Below are 14,936 nucleotides of genomic sequence, written 5' to 3' on the forward strand. Positions count from 1 at the left end.
TATCTATTTCTCTAAGATCGTTAACTTCCTAACTAAAAAGTAAAAATTTTAAGCCCAAGTTGTTACAACATAACATTGTTCGTTAAACGGTGCTGTTGCTTTTTTTTTTCATTATTCTTGTTCTTTTCTTTTTTTTTTCTTTTTTTTTTTTTTAAGACTAAATATGACGATTCTTACGATTACGAAGATGAGGGTAAATTTTTTTCAGTTTTCTTTCATTTTTCTCACTTTTTAATATTAATAAGAATAATAATTATAACAACAATAATATGAATTTATCCTATCGCAGTGTTTCTCAACTTTATCAAGTCATACATTATTGTATAACGTCATATTTTTTTCTGTATTTATGTTGGTTTTTTTTGTTTGTTTTTTTTTTTTTTTTGTTTTTTTTCCATTCATTTAACTTCGGATACTTTCTTGCGTCTCAGTGTGTATTTCATATCGTCCTTCAGATTGAAAACAAAACGGAAGAAAAAAAAAAGAAAAGAAAAATATGTATAATAATAATTTAAACAAATCGAATGAGAAAGAAAATTAAGTTCGAAATTAAAAATGATAAAAGGTTTCCTTTTGCGCAACCAGAAAAGCTACCTCTTTGTCGGATGTTATAATATGTATATGAGATAATGATGTACATTAGAAATCTTCATTGGAAGCGTAACACAGAAATGTTTATATAATTTTGCAAATTGTAAAATTTTCTTCCGTTATCTTTCCCATTATACATACGTATTACTTCAGTTCATTGTTAAATCAGTAATTAACATAGAATCATTATCGACTAACTCTAGAAATTTATATAATTACCATTATTTATTATTACTATTATTATTGTTATTATAATTATTTCACCGCTGTTCAATACATCTGGTATATATATATACTGTTTTTATAATCGGGCGGAATACAATTACTATAATCGTAATATATATTCATAACTAAGCAGGGTAAAATAAAATCTATGAATAGAATCAGAACATTTCTCATGACGGAACCTAAGAAATTGCAAAAATTATAGAACCATATTCTTAATTTAGATCCGACTATTATTTGTTTCAATACATGACCTGCGTATGACTTCAAGTTTTTTTCTTTTTCTTTCTTTCTTTTTTTTTTTTTTTTAACACATTGTCATGTTATTGCAGAAAATAAAAAATGTTGCCTCTTTCATTGTTTCCTGATTTTTTTTTTTTTCGTTAATATTACATCATTTGTCTTTGTGTTCGATATTTTAACCGCTATACCATTTTACAGTTGAGAAACACCGAACATTTTATCAACACTATTGTCTACTTTATCCTATGGTTCAGGGAAAAAATGAAAACTTTTTACACATAACTATAAGCGTACGGTGAACATTCTCCCACAATATAATCATTAGATTTTTCTTTCTTTCTTTCGTTTTTCTCTTTATTTTCTTCAATCATTCATTGGACTTATTTCATAACAAACTCTCGATATACAGTTTAAAAAATGCTGAGATAAACAACGTCAATCTATACTCCGTGTACATCCACAGGTAGAAAGTTACGTCGTCTTTGACTAAATAAATTATAAAAAAAAAAAATTAACAAAAAAAAAACACAACAACAACAACAACAACAAGAATGTACACCGGTTTTACAATCACATCCGAAAAAAGAAAATCTTTCCAACGGTCAGTATTTCTTCTGTATTCAAAGTGATTTTAAATGTTAAAGTTGCCAGTATAATATCAATCTGTTGCGTATCTACTTCTAATAATTTTCAAAATTATCATACATTTTCTTACTATGCGTTATAATTATATAAAACAGGAAAATTTTCCCTAGACGCTAGATGAGAGTATAAAACGCTATAAAACAATTCCAATAAAATTCATTATTTAGATAATTCAATAATACCCCCAAAGTAAATACGTTTGCATTTTCTTTCTTTTTTTTTTTTTTTTTTTTTTGTTTTGTTTCTTTCTTTCTTTGTCGTTAAAAAACTTTAAGGCCGTATATGTATAATTGAAAAATTATTAAATGCATACGTATTCCTGGCACACGACGGTAAATATAATTGAATAATTTCGAAATCCGTTTGTACAACGTTAAATTATACTTTTCACGTTTACAAACGGAGGACACAGCCTATACAGAGAATGTTCACAGTTTATTATTTTCTTTTTCTTTCTTCTTAAGACAGTGTCGCTAGTTAACAACTCGGCTCATTGTCACTTTACCAGCAAGTTGTTTGTTTTATTTTATTTTATTTATTTTTTTTTTTAACTTCTTTTCTTCGTCATTTAATTTTTGTCATTTATATCTATAGTACTAATATGTTATCTTCTATTATATATATATATAGATATATATATATATATATTTTTAGAAGTAAATCAGGTATTTCCGATCTTCAGTCCATGTATTTCGATGATTGATGAAAAAGCCTGGATCATAGCCGATCTTAACGTACAGTTGCCAAGTAAATTTATACTTAATCGCGTTGCTAGCAACTTTGCTATGACATAATACTACGATTAGTGAGAAACGTAGAAAGAGTGATCTCACTTATTTGCAGAGTACGTAAATTCTTCAAATTGTTTCCACGTAAAGTAGAAAATGAGTTTTAAAATCAATCGATATCCACGATTTCACATCCAAAGACGTAGTAGATGAAGTAGATGAAGGAATGAAACATCCTGATAACATACATGTATTTCGTTTTCTACTAAAAAAAAAAACGAAGACTTATAAGACCGAGTATCGAATATTGAACCTGGCATGAAATAATATTAAAGTCTACAGACTCGGAAACAACATGCTACTAACGTGACAACTGTTTTAAATGATGTATATACACTGTTTGAAGAATGGTCCAATCATTGAATTAATAAACTGGAATGGAAGTACGGTTGATGTGAAATAGAAATTGTTATTATTTTTTCTTTTTCCTTTCCGAACACACAAATCTCTCGTCTGTTTCACGGTGTGTCACCTTGTGCAAATGTGTATTGAGTACGGATGGTTAAAAGCTTATCGTAATATATATGAACATATATTACTGAGAGTTGAGAGACACGCGATATTAACATTCACTGTATTATAATATTGTTACAAGAACTAAGAACTTCAATTTTTTATATTTTTTTTTCTTTTGGATGGGTGTGTGTGTGTGTGTGTGTGTGTGTGTGTGTGTGTGTGTGTGTGTATTATTACGTCCTAAAACTTAGGTGTAAAAAATATATAACAATGAATTATAGCACAACAATGTGTAACAGGGTTTTGCATTTTCTTCTTTTCAAACCTACATGCTACATGGCCGAGTCGTATAAAATGTGCCGAGTTATTACCGGCCACTGTCATTATACCTTAAACCTAAGTCGTATTATTATTATTACCATTACTATTATTATTATTATATGTAGACATAACGCTATACTTATTATTAAATAAAATGTATTATATGGCTGAATATTGATTCATTAATCACCATTACATTGGCTAACTACTTTATCCAGCACCTTGGGACCTCTGCAAGGATTTAGATTTTACGATTTTACATAATTAACTTCGGCAAGTTCTCTTTTTGTTTCTTCTCGTTGCTAAAAAAGAATAATTTTTTTTTTTGTCTCCTACTTATATCCTACCTTATTTCAGAGTAAGAAAAACGAAAAAGATAATTACAAAGAGGAAAGGGATTAGATATCTTAAATAAATCTAGTTGCTCATTCGGCAGGTTGGTTAACTGATTATAAGAATAGAAAATAAAAAATATAAATACTATTTTAGAAGTCCCATGGTCTTTTGTTTTTTTTGTTTGTTTTTTTTTTTTTTTTTACTTATTGTTATCATTTAGGTTGACCTTACACACTTTGATTATCCTTCATTCATCCTATGATAAAACACACAACATAGTTTTTTTTTATTATTATTATTATTATACTTAAATTACTAACAAAGCGGCATTCAGAATTATTATCTTAATAGTTTTCATCAACAATTCATCATTAGTCTTTCGTTTTTCTTTTCATTTTATATATAAGAAAAATATACAATCTCGACTACACAAATGACACAAAACGCCCCCCCCCCCCCCCTTCTTTTTTGGTAATCGTAATTCGTTTGTACTTTATCTGAATGCCACTTTTTTTTTTTTTTCTCCAAGTGTATTTATGATACACTATGCGTGGGCCAATTTTACCGAATATTGTTAAAACTGACCGCGATACTACCTAACTAAAAATATGGATATCGGATATTTTGCGAATTGATATACCTATACATATATATATATATATGATGGTATTCCGGTTTATATTTTATTCGCTGAACTCACGACATATTTTCTCTTCTTTATAACAGACTTTAATATACATACATATGATTAGTACTTGAGACAACAGACGATGATAGCAGGAAAAGTGAAAACCACGAAACGATCAATAGTTAAATAATTATACATATTTTTATTTTCATATTTCATATCTCACCGTCGCAAGGTACATTATAAGAAAAAAACAAAAAAATACCCATGTCGAGTTTTTCACTGGGACCCACTTTGTCGTGAGTTATGCGAATGACTTATACTTACCTGAGCAGGTTGCCTGATACACGCTCCTGCCTATCGTCTCGTATTAATTGCATGCAATTCTTCTGTGCTTAGCTCTGTGAATCTCTTACAATAAGAGATATATATATATATATATTGTAAGTTTCACCGTTTTCAGCAAAATCAATTTTGCCCTGTCGTATCATGTTTCATAATTGTTATCCTTGACTTTTTGAGTTTTCTTTCCAATTTCTTTTTTGCTTCCTTCATCTAGAAACCTGCGTAAAATTAATTGCAAAAAAGAATCAAGGATAAAGAAAACAGAAAAATGAAGGAGAGAGAGAGAGAAAAAAAAAAGAAAACACGTCAAAGCAAACTCGGCGTAACGATACACGTATCGCGTCACGGCTTGTCTGCATCGGTAAAAACTGGCTTCATGCCAAAACTGCAAGCTTATTACTTCTGCCGATTGTTATCGTAGACATTATTTAAATAATTTATACATTAGTTCTTGCTGCGCGGAACACAAGTGGTTGTCCTAGTCGTCGTAGTTGTCGTCATCGTCGTCGTCGTCGCTATTCGAGCACATTTCTGGTTGAATGGTTTTTTTTTTTTTTTTTCCTTTTTAATTAGTTTGTTTAATGTTCTTAGGTATATTTTTACACGAATGCTTGGCATTTCACCCACACTGATGTAATAAATTTCATAAGTTTTTTTAGTTAATTTATTATACAGTACCGACACAATCGCATGTGCGTTACACTCCTCGTCTACCGAGGCTGTGTTCTCCGAACTGCTTTTTTGAATTTTCTTTGCGGTGTTGCCTGGGTTGTAGCCTGAGGTATAGTCTGAGGTACAGCACTGAAAATGAATATTTCGATCATATTTATTAATGTGAAAATGCCGCCGACTTTTCACGGTTAAAAATCCACTCGATTCGTGATCAAGTGAGAAAAAACATAATCAGTTTTAATGCAAAGAAAATTCGTTCTTATACATACTTGAATGCTGTTGGTGCACTGCCTCCAGTGAAGTTGAACGTCGGTGGCGTGTTGGGATTGAAGGCAACACCCTGATTCGAGTTCGGTGCGTTGAATGGAAAACCGCCAGTAGGCGCAGCAGCTGTTGCCTATGTTAATAATTTTAATTAGTCAACAATCGCGTTAACAACCATATAAACCTACTAGAAACAAACAGATAAAGACCGGTTCATTCGGATTATATGAAGAATGGACCAAATTCTATTCTGGAAAGAGGTGTTTCAGCTGATTTTTTCACAACTACATCAAACTTAACTGAACATAACGCGTTTTAGATAGTTTTCAATTGGGAGAAAAAATTGTTAAACAATTAAAAACCCACTTCTTGTGGCTGAAAATTTTCTCATCCCCCAATCACCTCCCAAGTAATGATTCCTAACAAAGTTTTTTACCTTAGTTAGTTTAGCCCTAAAGTGCAAAAAGACCGTAGATGTCTATGTTTTCGTTCATTCCATGTGATTTACAGAATTGTTAACACACGGCTTTTGAAAATCACCTGAAATGTTATTCAAATATTCCCCTGACTGTTCTCGCAAACCTCAGGTGGCTGCAACTCATGGCTTTGGAGTAATGAGCGATCCGCGAAAATCAGTAAATTAAGGGGCTAGTTTTCGATACGCAGTTGCAGGATATGAAAAAAAAAAATTTTGTCCGACAAAATACAATTTCTTCTTGTAAACAAATAGAAATAACTCCAAAAATTGTCAATTTTTCTTGAATATTTTTAGATATTCTTATTACTCTTTTAAAGGCACGAATTTCTAAAACAGGAAAAAAAAATTAAAAAAAGAATACAATTAGAACTAGGGATAACAGCGCATTGCATTATTTTACTTTATTGCTAAGCTAATCGATATTTTTACTTTTAACGAAAAAAAACGCACATTATGGAAATCTTGAGGAACGAGCATGAATTATTTCATACACCTCGGAATGCTCTTATGACATCAAAAAAAATTAGTAAATGATTCTAATCCGACTTAGAGTACGTTGACTAACTCAGGTCGTTCTGGACTAGAGTTCAACCTTTTCAACTTTTCCCTGACTAATTTTATGTCTAAAGTAACCTTTCGTCTCATGTCATTAATGTTTATTCAAGCTGGAAGTTAAAATAGTACTTACTGCTCCACCAAAGTTGAATCCGGAAGGCGCAGGAGTAGCGGAGCCTCCAAAGTTGAAACCAGCATTGGGAGTTAGAGCCACAGAACCAAACGCCGACGTTGATTGACTCTGACCAAAATTAGGAGCAGCCTGAGGAGTGCCAAATATCGATGTGGAAGTAGGCGCAATTAGGGAAAATGGTGGGGCTGCGTCCGGCTTGGGAGTATTGAATACAAAAGTTCCCGCAGTTGTATCCGAGGCGGCAGGTGGATTGAAGTTGGCGGCAGCTCCAAACCCGGTACCGTCAGACTGCTGTGTGTTGGTGCTAGTATTTCCAAATGCGAACAAAGATTTTTGAGCCATCGGTTGCACAGACGCCGGAGTTGGGTTTTGCGAGAAATTGAATCCACTGGAAGCTTGAGACGCGCTAGGTTGAGTAGAACTTCCGCCAAATGCAAACAACCCAGAAGTGGAAGACGGTGCAGTTTCCACTGGTTTCGACGTCCCGAAAATACTCGGTGTCGGATTGGTCCCAAATGCAGGTGTGGACGTTGTTCCGAACGCCGGGGCCGCAGTTCCGAATGCAGGGGTAGAAGAAGAGACTCCAAATGCTGGCGTTGTGGAGTTAAACACTGATGTTGATGCTGTCTTTTTGATACTTCCAAACGCTGGTATCATTTTGTTATTATCCTGAGCAGCTCCAAAAACTGGAGCCTTTGTTTCACCCGCTCCAAAAAGCGGGGCAGGCTTGTTGTCCGTCATGCCAAACGACGGTGCTTGCTTATTTTCGTTACCTTCGAAACGTGGCGCGGAAGTGATAGCATTAAATGCAGGACTGTTGGTCGAGCCAAAAGATACAATTTCAGATTTATCAGGATGTGTCGTGGCGGCTATTGTACTCGCCTGCTTGGTGGATCCAAAAACAAACATTGAAGGCGTCGGCACTGATGTTGGAGCTGATACTGGAATTTGACCAAAACTTTGCACCACTTGACTCGGAACTGTCGTCGGTTGATTTGGAATCGTCGTTGCAGAACCAAACGTGAAGAGTCCGGGCGTCGGGACGCTGGCTGCGGTTGTCGTAACTGTTGACCCACTGCTAAGTGAAACAGGCACATTTATTGTGCCAAATGTGGGATTTTCTGCAGATTTGGTAATATCTGTATTGATGGATAATTTTGTTGTTATTGAACTAGATTGATCATTGGCCAAGATTGCTGCTGGAGCGTCGCTAGTTGGTGCTGAAAAATTTAATTTCTGGGATTCTGTGTTTGAAACAGTTATGTAAACTTCTGGTAATATGTCTTTTTTGTTAACAGGTGCCTCAGTTTTCACCGCTCCAAAGGAAAATGATTGCTTTGCAGTAGTATTAGCTACTGGTTGTGCTCCAAATGCAAATTGTTTTTCTGCAGATGATTTTGCCTCTTCCGTTTTGGGTATACCAAATGAGAACGGAGCTTGATTCTTCGGTTCTTCGACATTCAATGAACGTTTTTTCGACACATTTTGAACAGCATCAGTTTCCTTAGTGTCCGATTTCTGTTCGAATTTATTTTTCTCATTATCTACAACACCGAACGTGAATCCTGAAGAATTCTGAGGTACACCGAAGGTAAATCCGCCAGCTTTGGGTGAGTCTGTCTTAGCGCCAAAGGTAAAACCTGTCGACGAAGGGACAGGCTTATTCGCGTCAACTTTTTCATCACTTTTGTCAATTCCAAATTTGAAACCTCCAGCATTCTCGGGTACTCCAAAACTGAACTGTACATTTGACCCACTACCTGTGGCTGACGTTGATTTTGCTACCTTCTTTGAACCGGGTCTCACAGCACTACAAGCTACGCATTCGATAACGTCTGCTTTATTCTGTACCATGCAATCGTCACACGTCCAAGCTCCCTCAGGTTTCTTAAACTTGTCACCAAATCCTAACGCCGGTGTACTTGTAGAATCGGATTTCGAAGTACTAAAGCATGGACAGATTAAAGTGGCTCTAGAATTTTTCTGTTTACATTTCAAGCACTCCCATAAATCTTCATTGGTCGACTTTGTTTTCTCCACAGAATCAGTGTTATTGGCCAACTGATTTCCACCGGGATTCGAAATGGTAGTAAACAATTCTGATGTGGCAGGTACTCTTTTAGGGCTGATCTTGAGGGAGCCAGGCTTTGAAGCGTTGCAGCAAGGGCAAGTTTCGACAGATGAATGATTTCGGAGCATACAACCAGGACATTCCCACGATCCTTCAGGAGGTTTAAATTTTTCCATTAAATCGGATTTTACTGATTCAGGAACAATACTGGATGTAGAACCGATAGTCGGAGCCTTAATGCTTTCAGATTTAGACATAGCGCACAACGTGCATTTGACATCAGTTTGTTTGTTCGATGTTGCACAATTGGGGCACTCCCAATGATTGCCGCTCATTTTGAACTGTGATCCGAAACAATCGGTGGTCACAGGCTTGGACTGTGTAACGGTAAGCGGTGACGATTCCGGTGTATGTTCTGTTGTCTTATCACCTTTGCAAAGTAACTTGGAAGCTTTACAACCAATGCACTGAGGCTCGTGTTGGTTGTTCTTCAACAAACACTGGTTACATTCCCACATGCCAACTACAGGTTTGTTGCCATCTGTAAGTAGGTCTGATTTCTTTCCCAAAACATCCATAACGCTGCCTGTTTTTAACTTACTGGACGTTTTGATTCCATCCACAACCACGTCCTCTTTGGGTTTTTCCTTCAATTTCGGGGCTGTCGAGGTCTTGGACCACATGAAATTATTACTAGACGAAAATCTAGCTGGCAAAGTATCAGATTCTGAACTCAATGTTCTCGAAAGTGAATGACCACCCTCTGCGGATTCTTTAACACTGGCATTGATTGGTTTGCTGAAGGTAAAGTTATTGATAGATTTTAAATTCCTAGTCGTGTCCGTCACTTTTATTGGGCTAGAGAACTTGAATAATTCATCTTTCACTCCTTTGGCCATGTTACTGGTGATTACTGGTAGCTTTATATCAAAAGTTGGCAAAGTACTAATAGGCAGCGTGACGCTTGGTAAGTTGACTGCATCGGTCACATAGTCTTGATCCAAGTCGGTTTTACCTTTACTTTTAACCTTGCCCGAGTATTTAGACTTCTCTTCATCGTCCGATCTGCAACACAAAAAATGAAATTAAATAGATTAAAAATTGCTCAATGTACAAAAGAACTCAAACGAAAAGCACTGTTCATTAAAAACTTGTATCAAATCAATCGGAATGTACCTCAATCTGTATTCCTGGGGAGATGGTGGAGGGACACTGCGAGCCGAAACGATTCTCCTAGCCGCTACTGTGGTGTCTTGTAATCTCTGTCTACGTCTAAGCTTCAGGAGATCTGGCACTGTAGGTACGGTAAGTTCCCTAGTCAAATGACGCAGACCTACCCGAGCCAAGGGAGCACAACCTTCCTCCCTCTGCCGTTTCTTGCCACCGATCAGAGACGAGCTATTGTTTGCATTCATGGGAATTTTTTTAGCATCCAATATGGGGGATGAAAAATGCTCCAGTGCTTCCAATATCCTTTTAGCAGTTTGACTCATGGCTGATGAATCGGTACCAGTTACATTTGGTGACTTTACTTGAATGTTGGTTCGGTTTGGTACTTTCAATTGAAGTTCATTTGTACTATTGAACAACGTACGTCCTCGGCGTTGGAATCCTGCCATGTTGGCTCCTCCAAACGTGGTATTGCCGTTGTAAAACGGAGACGAGGACTGTCCTCGTTCAAGAGAATTATTCATTATTGACACATTGAAGCTCGGCTTCCGACTGCTCAACGAATCCCTAGGATTGCTATCCAAAAAGAGGGACCGTGGGGACTGTAGGTGATTTGCTGCAAACACAGAAACCGAAGACATGAAAACCTGAAATAAAAGATATGTAGGCAAAGTTTCGTGCTTTAACCAAATTTTTAGAGTGATCAAGAGCCCATTGGTCCACTATTGAAAATAAATCAATGCCCGATTACTTCTTGAATAAACATATAATCGACAATTACTCAAATTTTCAGACTTACTATAGTTTAGTTTATCTTCATTGTATCTCTTTCTGCTTGTTGACGATCTGTTGTACCCCAGACTTGAGGGTGCTTCTTGCCTGTTGACTTGTGGTATGAGAGAGCTGCATCCGCTTGTGCTCTCACTGGACTCTGAATTATCGTCTGTTCCATTAGCCGTACCGTTATTTTGTGGCGATGTTAACGAAATGAACTTTGTCCTGTTCCTTTGATTGCTCGTACTGCCAATTTCTGATTGGATTGCAGGCGTCGATGCCACTAGACGACGAACCCCACTAGTTCCAGCTACTGAAGGTTCTAGGAAATCGGTTGTCTGAAAATTCGTAAATATAATTAATAAAGAATATTTATAGATAACAAATAATGGTTTGAGTAAAGGAACAAAATGAACATTTAAATAATTACAGTTTCATTGTGGATAATGTAATCTTCTTTTCGAGGGTCGACCTCCTCATTATCTGGAATTCTACTTCTTGGCTGTATATTGAATGTTCCGGGGGGGTGAGTTACATCCATACGAATCCGTGGCCGCTTTGAAGGCGGAGGTTGCTGTGACTCCTGCTCATTCTCAGAGCCCTCGAGGTTCTCCTCATCATTTAACATTTCGCCATTATCTTGCGACGAATTAAACCATTTGCTTATCCACGATCTCTGCGGTATCAGATCTGTGACTTTCGTAGCGACTTTTTTCACGAAAGACTGGTAATAAAAAATATCAATTAGCATTATTCAAGGGAGTTTATAAAAATATCAGGTTTTTTGGGAAAAATCATTTAGACTGCAAGATTAACTGAGGCTCATATTTTAAGCTTAGATTTGTTCAAAGACTAGCTGAAGGCTGAAGTAACTCTAGATACTATAAATATTAAGTGGAAGTAAAACGAGAATTTCAATCGCATTTCGACATAGGAAGTAATATATAACTAAAAATTGAATGTTTATCTTGACAGACATAAATAGCTTGTGGTTGATATATCAGATATACAAGACAGTGTAAATTGTTGCAATGTGCCAAATTGCATGTACTATAATGTGTGATAATAATTCGAGCTAGAACTAGCCAACAGAGATATTGAGAATATCGGATTTCGAGAGTTAGAGGAACAAATTCCATTAATTATGTAATTTATAGATAATATTGACGTAACGAGCTCGACGGCTTTATGCACGGTAAAGATTATTGTTATTAGATACAAGAATCGGTGTAAGAAATTGAACAATTGTCCAAGAACCCATGCAGCATTTCAAGGTTAGAACGTTTTGAATGACGATAAATTCCGCCGTGGGTGTGCGCCTATCGAGTTTGAGGTTATTTGATGCGGGTAAAACTTTGTCAAGTATAATATTTGATCGAATTTGATTGCCGGGGATTGGGAAGGATATCGCAATCGGTTCGATCGTTACTCGGAGCACGTTTTAAAATCATGTCTATTTTGGGAAACGCGCGAAGGACCGTTGGAAGGCAACTTTTGTCGCGGGAGGCCAGTGGCCGAGACCTCGGAACGAGTTTCTACTCACGTTGTTTGCGTCGTAGGGCTTGGCGTTCCTCGAACGTTTGTTGTTCAAACTGTTACCTCCTTTTGCCATGATCGCACCATTTACTTGTTTATTATTACACACTCACATTAATTTAGATTACTGCATATCAAACTGACACCTCACATCGTCCAACTTTCACGACGAAACCACGAGAAAATATGGCGGTTCCTCCACCACCGTGAGGGGTCAAGCTTCCCGTTGGCTCGTGGACACGTGACACCGCGGATCGACTCTCGCCGCCTCGACTATCGATATTGCCGATAACTAGACGATAGAGCGAGTTTTAACCACATGGGTCTTACATACTCTGGCAACTTCGGTGGTGGGGGTATGTGCTCTTATTGAAGCACCGATCGTTTCGCCCTAGTGACCACGAGTGTCGCTGCGATAGAGGGATGCAGCACGGGATGCAGGATATGTGGTTTAACCTGTTTCTGTCTCTCTCACACAGCCTGCATCCTTTATCGCAGCGACACTTGTGGTCACTAGGCGAAGCGATCGGTGCTTCAATAAGAGGATACCCCCACCACTGAAATTTTGACCGAGTTGCCAGACCTGTATATAAGACCGTGGTTTTAACACCGATATATTAGGGAATTTCGAAAAATATTATTTACGATTTTCCACCATGGCACCCTCTAAAACGTTCGTTTAGGTTAAAAGAAAGGTTCTGTCCAAATATGCATGTTCTACGTTATGAGGAAGATGACGCTCAGTCCATTTTTTACTTTTATAAATTTTTTTAAAAATTCTGATCTATCACGAATAAAATTTACTTCTTTTATCATTGTTTACATCAATCGTAATATCAACTAGATGTAAAACCCTCGCTCGCCACGCTCGCTCACTCGATTCGATAAGCTTTACTGTTAGTGGTTTACCATATATGCGTAAAATTTTTAAATTTAACCGACTACGTGATAACTCGTATACATCGTAATGTACTTATATAGTATACATGATAGTCTACCTGGTGAATTCCGACGTCCACATAATGACGATCAGCAAACTACTTAAACTTTTGTGATATAACGCGTAGCAAGTTTCTCTCAAACTGCATAAAATAATATTTTGTTTGTCGCTGTGTGAAATGCGCCATTTTTACGCTTGGAAAAATCGCACCAGGTCAAAGTCACATCTCCACTATGTTTACAACGTGCCATTCGTCTGTCTGTGTACTATATTAGCAACTGACCGATAGATGCGTTTTCGCTAGTTTCCATTTTTTTTTTTTTTTGTTATTGTTCCTGAATTTTTCTATTGTTTCCTGAAACGTAGATACATTTTACTTTGTTAGTCAAATACACTCACTGAATAACATTTTAGACAATAAATTAAACTCGCTAAATAAACGTTCCCACGATCTTGCCGTATACGTACGTAGTACTCCATGGCTGTTTGGATATCAACTAATTGTAAGACCATCGCCGGCAATTTCGAATGAATATGAGTTATAATGGACAGACGAACTAATTATAAATTATATATCTCATGTATGTACAAGGATTACTAATTACTATTTCATTTATGTACTACACACCAACATGTATACATCGCTAGCATACTTTCTCTATCCTTTCTAAAAAAATAGGATTTCTGAAGGGACGTAATATTTTCAAAATCTCCAACGTCGTAAGCTTCAAGTACAAAAATATTGTTACAAGACTTATTGAGGAACACATTAATTATTATACATTACTTACCATGTATCATACATACTGCGAGTTATTGTATTATCGAATTTTTGGCAGATACAACCTTACGGAATTAGCCGATGTAGGATTTCATAATTGAATCAGTATCAATAGAAAACTGTATCTACCAGGTGATCCTACAGCTGAGCGCGAGTGATGAAAGTCAAGATCCAGCAGGTAAACAACCTGGAGCACAGGAACTACATAGCGCTAGTCCTGGAAGTCAAGTTTCACTAGGTAAAAGATTTGAACAGCCGAAACTACGGAGCGGTCGTCCTGGAAGTCAAATTTCACCGGATCAAGGACCTCTAGTCCTGGAAGTCAAGTTTCACCAGGTACAGGATCTGTAAACCTCATAAAATAGTTATAATTTAATATTATGAACTTTTGATTTAGAAGAATAAGATTCCCGGTTGATATATCGTTGTGTTATGGATCGTGATCTTTGAGTTGAATATAAGTTTTAGGAAAGAAATAAGAATCGAAGTCCTACGACGTGATTCTTCACAAATTCAAAAAAAATAAATTGAAAAAAACATGAAAAATCAAATGAGCACGATCTTCCACATAACGTAGATCCCTCATATTTTCCCAAAATCTTTCTTTTAAACTTTCAATTCAAATACACGTACATCAGTTAAACCGAAAACTGCATTCGAGGACCTACAGTTTACTGAACAGAATACCGAATCTCGAGATATACCGCAACGATTGCACGGAACACATATGCACTTGCTAATCTTACAATTAATTTTTTGCAACACCTGCGTGGAAAGTCCATTTTTATGCACCATTTACAAGCACCGAAAGTAGTCTTTTATACACATGTGCGGGAAAAACTTTCGCGCATTACTAGGGGTGTGAGAAAAAAACCTTCGCACATTGCCGGCGGTATAAGATGAACCTTCACACATTGCTAGCGGTGTGCGAAAAAGACCGTCACGCTTTTATCCACAGTTGCGTATTTCGCAAACAGCTCCACT

General features: G+C 36.5%; 1 protein-coding gene across 2 annotated transcripts; it reads right to left on the reverse strand.

Moving 5' to 3' along the window:
- Positions 1-295: 295 nt before the first annotated feature.
- Positions 296-12,495, reverse strand: LOC124212393 (nuclear pore complex protein Nup153). Of its 2 annotated transcripts, XM_046612338.2 has the most exons (8): positions 12,239-12,495; positions 11,126-11,419; positions 10,721-11,033; positions 9,928-10,537; positions 6,681-9,816; positions 5,520-5,647; positions 5,257-5,379; positions 296-4,796 (listed from the first exon to the last, which is right to left on the reverse strand). In XM_046612338.2, exons 1-7 carry the CDS (start codon positions 12,305-12,307, stop codon positions 5,289-5,291), a joined length of 4,641 nt encoding a protein of 1,546 aa, XP_046468294.1. In that variant the 5' UTR covers positions 12,308-12,495; the 3' UTR covers positions 296-4,796; positions 5,257-5,288. The 2 variants fall into 2 exon arrangements, with proteins under 2 accessions (XP_046468294.1, XP_046468293.1); XM_046612337.2 differs by having other exon boundaries at positions 296-5,379; positions 12,239-12,494.
- Between the last annotated feature and the right edge of the window lie 2,441 nt (positions 12,496-14,936).

This window comes from Neodiprion pinetum, chromosome 2 (assembly GCF_021155775.2).
Source record: "Neodiprion pinetum isolate iyNeoPine1 chromosome 2, iyNeoPine1.2, whole genome shotgun sequence".
NCBI lineage: Eukaryota > Metazoa > Arthropoda > Insecta > Hymenoptera > Diprionidae > Neodiprion > Neodiprion pinetum.

Coding starts and splice junctions, on each gene's coding strand:
- LOC124212393 (XM_046612338.2), bottom strand. CDS start 12,307: ATGGCAAAAGGAGGTAACAGTTTGAACAACAAACGTTCGAGGAACGCC. Junction 11,034..11,125: donor ACATTATCCACAATGAAACT/GTAATTATTTAA, acceptor ACGAATTTTCAG/ACAACCGATTTCCTAGAACC. Junction 10,538..10,720: donor TGAAGATAAACTAAACTATA/GTAAGTCTGAAA, acceptor CTGTGTTTGCAG/CAAATCACCTACAGTCCCCA.